Source organism: Trachymyrmex septentrionalis, unplaced genomic scaffold (genome assembly GCF_001594115.1).
Source record: "Trachymyrmex septentrionalis isolate Tsep2-gDNA-1 unplaced genomic scaffold, Tsep1.0 scaffold31, whole genome shotgun sequence".
Classification (NCBI taxonomy): Eukaryota; Metazoa; Arthropoda; class Insecta; order Hymenoptera; family Formicidae; genus Trachymyrmex; species Trachymyrmex septentrionalis.
Genome location: NW_017305474.1, coordinates 63,638 through 69,610, shown reverse-complemented (window position 1 = coordinate 69,610; position 5,973 = coordinate 63,638). Strand labels below are relative to the sequence as shown.

At 28.1% G+C, this 5,973-nt stretch overlaps 1 protein-coding gene across 1 annotated transcript in view; it reads right to left on the bottom strand.

Moving 5' to 3' along the window:
- Positions 1-937: 937 nt before the first annotated feature.
- The window catches only part of LOC108749631, a 6,920-nt gene continuing 1,884 nt past the window's right edge, over positions 938-5,973 (bottom strand). The window contains exons 4-9 of the mRNA XM_018488447.1: positions 4,903-4,963; positions 2,546-3,125; positions 2,197-2,296; positions 1,941-2,051; positions 1,239-1,394; positions 938-991 (exon numbers count right to left, since the gene is read on the bottom strand). Of these exons, the coding sequence (XP_018343949.1) occupies positions 938-991; positions 1,239-1,394; positions 1,941-2,051; positions 2,197-2,296; positions 2,546-3,125; positions 4,903-4,963 (1,062 nt within the window). The remainder of the gene's footprint in view (positions 992-1,238; positions 1,395-1,940; positions 2,052-2,196; positions 2,297-2,545; positions 3,126-4,902; positions 4,964-5,973) is intronic.

Sequence of the window (5,973 nt, the reverse complement as noted above, 5' to 3'; positions counted from 1 at the left end):
TTTGTCAATAAGTTTAAATTAATAGAATGTTTTTTTTGATCAAAATCTTTCCAGGTTTAAAAGTTATAATGATTATCTTTATTTTTATATATAAAATTAATTAATTAAGTTATATAAAAAACTTAATTATTTTCCATAAATCTATTTTTTCAATAATATGATATTTGAATGTGTATATATATATACATATAGAAATTATTAATGCCAAGTCGTAATTTTTTAAATATATTTTCAACATACTTAGTTAATTGATATCTTAGTTGATTGAGGTAGTTATCATACATCATGTCAATTTCACAAGAAAAATTTATAATACTTTGTCTGCTATACAACTGAAATATTACATAACAATACTCATTATTATTAGATATAATGTGTGAAGTACAATGAAATACAAAAATGAAAATAGTTTTGTAGTTCGAAGAATAAATTAAATGTAAATAAATTATCAAGTGAACCTCCGCAGTTATTGTTGTGTAAATATATATTATATATTTTTAAAGTGATAAAGTATAATTTGCAAACAATTGGAATTTACTTACCACCGAAATTAACTGCAAACGTTCCGATTTTGATTGAATTCTCCTCAATGCAGAAATTAAATGTAAACTACGAATTTGATAATTTGTATATGATTTCCGCACTGATAATCAGGAGAACTTAAATATTTTCTATTTGTTAAAAATAATAAATATGTAATTTAGATGAATAAAAAAATTAGTATCTTTAAATATAGAGATTATAATAACAAGCATAAAAGAGGATCATAAAAAATTGTAGTGTACACCTTTGAAAATAATTTAATAGCTTATAATCTTGATTTTGACATAATTGTCGATTTTTTTATTAAATCTTTTCTTTAGAATATGTGATAATTTGTTCTATATAAAATATATATCCTTCATATTTCTTAACTTATGTTTCGCACAATCATTTTTTACATAGTCATTGTTCGCAAGAGATTTAAATAAGCTATGGAAGTTTTAATTACCTAGAAAAATAACATGCTTGTTTCTACACAATATAAAAACAATATATATTATACTGTATAAATAATACTAAAATTTGAAATTTTTAATCATATGTATATAATTGAATGTATTGAATGAATGTTTTAAAGATAATAGATAATCCAATTTATATAAAATGATTGTCATTTGCAATCAGTGAAATATAAGATGTAATTTATTATTTTTTTATTAACAAGATAAAGAAAAATAATACATCTGCATACTTACATCACCAAAAGTTGCAATAGATAAATGGAATAACTTTCCTGCAGTGATCTTAATCACATTACTCGATCGAGCAATGACCAAAATGAGGTCACGTGCAGTTTTGTGATGTAGATTATACCAATCAGTCATGTATGCTACTTCCCCAACATATTTGCACTAATAAATTGATATAAATATTGTTTAATATATTGACATAAATTGACATATAATATAAAATGTTAAAATTTTTATGCGTAATGAAAAGAATCTGACAATTTACAAGATATTAAAGAGAAATATTCAATTTTGTTAAAAGCAAGGCAGTTTTATTGTAGAATTTTTCCTCTATTAATATAAGAGTATTATATTTTACTCTTTTTTAAAAAGTATTGGCTGCATTTAGGAAACAAAGTAGTTCAATGAACGCTCAGTGTGTCCTTATTATTAGTTCCTACATTTAAATTTAGTAGAAAATTAAAAGCAAGGAATGCTCATGTTCAGAAGAACGTTTATTTCGCAACAATTGGTACTTTTCTTCACGCGAAATATACATTAAGATCTGCAGGGATAGTTATATCTCAGCAAAGAAAACTTTTAATACATACAAAAAACATATTCTGCTTAATGCGATTATTGACTAATTAATAAATTAATAAATTAAAAAAGTTATAAATACATATTAAAATCTGACATTTTAGTATCTTTTAATTCTCGGCATATTACCTGTTCTGTGATAATTTCTCCGATGTAGCAAAATATAAAAATATTGAAACCCATTGATAAATATACAATGAAGTAAGATGTTAATTTTGCTGTATCAAGCGTTTCCCAAGCCTAAAAATTAAAATATAAACTTATCTTTATCGTATAATTTATTGTTTTTAATACACATTTTCTAATAGAATAGAACAGTTTGGTTTTTCATAAATAAATGACATTTATTTATGTCTAATAAGATTTTCTTACAGTTCTAGCGTACCATAATAGTATAATATCCAAGTAGGCACATACTTGTCGTGCATCCCATTAATTCCGCAAGCGAAACTTTATGCATAATACTTTCCACACGTGATATAAAACTGAATGTATAAATGTAACACAGAAGAATTTATTTACAAATAATTTGCACATTGAAACGATGTTTTTCGTGAACACAATGACAGAGATTTTTTATCATTTAGAAAATAAAAATAAATTTATCTTAATTCCAAATAAAACTACAATATTTTCTATTTTTAAATATAATTGAATTAAATTATTCCAATAAATATAAAGAATTCGCTTATAGAGCTCTAAGATATGTATTTTCTAACAAGTATGTAAAATACCTCAATACTCTTAGATGATGTTCCACAATAAGTGCCAGTTTTTTTTGAGTTATATGATTTTTTTTCTCCTGATTTTGAACAAGTTCATGTAACCATATAGACAGCACATTTAGCTGACCACAAGCATGTATCGCGAAGACAGCAGCCAGACTGCAAGCACCGACAGTAGAAGAACTCAGTACAAACGTTGACAGAAACTGCAGAACCAACGCGATTTCATTCACAGGGCTAAATCTCGTGTCGATGATCTTGCTATAAACCGGACAGGTCATAGGATACGTCGTAAAAGTTTCGTTGCCGACGATGATGGTTGTAGTTTTCAATGCTCTTGCTAAACTGAACAGAAACGTACCGCCTTGCATAATTAGTCCACAGATCATAGCGATGGAACGACCGAACTTGGCATATTGCAGCATCAGTTTATGTTCATCTATTCTTTGTGCGAGATTCCAATCTGTCTCCATGTGTCGTATTAGTTTGTGAATATCGCTGCTGCGCTTTAATAGCACCCAGTAATTTATCATGCCCATAAGCCTGTGAAGCAGTGGTCCAATTGCGTTCAATCTTTGTTTGATGTTCACTTTTTCAAATAATACATATAACATACATGGTGTCGTTATTAATGCTATTAAACTTGAACAAATGAGAATTTGTAATAATATAAAGATTTTCCACACTGATGTCGCATTTTTTTGTGGCCACGCACCAATTGGCTTGAGAAACCATTGATTAAATTGTAAACTATAATTGTTATATTGTTTTGATATCTTGTTTTCTGGCGCACTTTTGGTATTTGACATGATCGCTGCACGAAAGCGCACAGTGCACTGCGATGGTTAGACAACTCATCGCCGATATATGATGAAGCGCTTGCGCCGATCTTCAAAAGAGTTTGATGAACGATCTAACATTATAAAGTTACTTTGAGAGGGGTGTATATTCAATCGATATAATTGTTCGTCGAGAGTTTCTATTGTCCAAAGTCTGAGAGAACATCGCGTGTTATGAGGAGTGTAAGGATAGATTCGTGGAAGTAACATTAGAAGTTCATTATTTCATCAAATTTTCGGTAATATATTTTAACCATATTTCTCTTATATTGATTGAAAGGTAAATTAATTAAATGACGAAAAAAATCTGCGACAAAAAAAATTTTTTTACTACAGACATTATTATAAAAATGAGTATATGGAAATCAGAGAAATATAAGGGATAAAGTATAATAGTACAATTCCGAACATGAATAATTTTGCTTTTTATACTGTTAAAAAGAGTAAACATATAATTTCAATAAAGATGAAAATTATTTCTGTATTTTAATATACAGAAATTATAATAACAAGCGTGATAAAGAGTAAGATATCTTTTTTCCGAGAGAATATTTCCCAAGTTTTTAAAAATTAAAATATAGATTCATCTTTATCATCCAATTTATCTTTTTTAATACATATTTTGTAAGACGAAGGAAGAAAATGGTTGAACAAGATTTTTTTGTGTAAATATAAATCAACGTTAGTAGATGTATTTATTGTCAGTGACAGGTGAGAGTGTCTAATCATATCTTACATAATTCTGATTTTGTGATAATTGTTTTTATAGTTGTTGCCATGTCGGAACAACTATAAAAACAATTATCGCAAAATCAGATTATGAATACCATTAATTATGCAACGCGTTATTTGTATTTACGTAATATTCAAATTTTCTGCGAACAAAAATGTAAAGCCATCGAAATTTTCTGTAAATTTGTATGCACAGTTCGGAGGAGAGATGCTATTTAGATATAAATGAACAATATCACCGATATTATTTGTTCGGACGTCGAATGATTACAAAAATAATTACCGCAGGATTACAACTATGTAGGATAACTATGTATAAATACTCTTAATTATCATTCAGTGTGTGTTGTTTAGCATACTGTAATAGTGTAATATCCAAGAAGACACATGTCTGTCCATTCCATGAATTCCGCAGGAGAAACTTTATTACAGTAGACAGTAGATGAATTTACTATAAATGTTGCATAGAAATTGCTCCAACCAATGTGATTTTATTTACAGGACTGAAACTTATCGATGATTTTGCTGTTAATCGGACACGTCAATAATGAATACATCCTAAAAGTTTCATTGCCAACAATGATGGGTATGAATTTTAATCGCCTTGGCTATGCTAAATAGAAATGCACTACCATGTATAATCACCTCACAGATCCCGGCGATAAAACAACTTAACTTAGCATATTGCACCATTATTTGGCGATTTTCGATCGTACGTATAATTTTCCAATCGGTCTCATAACATATTAATTTACGAATATTGCTACTACGTTTAAAAAGCATCCAATAATTTACCGATTCCATAACTATGAAGTAGCGGAGCAATTGCGCTCAGTTTTAATTTGATATTGGCCTCCTGAATAATACGAATAATGTGCATGGTATCATTATTAATGCCATCACGATCACACAAATGAAAATGTTTAATAACACGAGTATCTTGCACGCTATGCTTGAGCTGTTTATTTGTGGCCAAGCATCGATCGGTTTGAGCAATCATTCCATCCAGTTGAAGACTGTAATCATTGTAATTTTTGAAGCTAATAGTTCTGGATATACATCGAGACATAGGTCGAAACTTTGTCATGATTATATGAACGCACCGGACGTACTGTGGACAATGTGCTTGCAAAGATTTTATTTGATAGGTACATGCGCCAACTTCTGGCAAAGTTTGGAGAAAGTTCATATTGACATATTTTTTTCTGAGAGGAACTGCACGATCGATCAATAACTTCACAGCGAGTTATTTGTCCTGCCAATTTAACAGGAGGCCGTTATTCAGACAAGTGTGCGAAAATACTTTACGAAAGTAAGTATAAATTTTGTATAAAGTATTGAACTTTAATTACTTAATTTTAAGCGAATTATCGAAAAATTTCCGCTAAACTTTTGAAAAATTTAATCATAAAAAATCTGAAGTATACATAATATCATAAACATTACTTATATTTAGATAGTGTTAATATCCTACCTGAAAAGTATTCTATTCTATATAAAATATGTTGTCCAACTTCCTAATTTGCTACATATTTCTAGTTAACTACATTACTAACTACAAGTTTTACATCATTGTTCGTAAAATATTTAAATAAGCCGTGGAAGTTTTAATTACCTAAAATAGCAAAATTTTTGTTTCTATTAACAATGTACCAATTCATGTATGAAATTTTGCATTACAATATTTCTATCAAATATAATTAGTACAATTAAAACAAATATTAAATAAAATTTAAATTTTATATTTATTAAATCTGAGATTTAGTATTATAAGGAATTTAATTGATATATTACTTACATCGCCAAAAGTTGCAATAGATAAATGAACTAATTTTCCTGCAGTTATTTTTGTTACGTTACTTGATC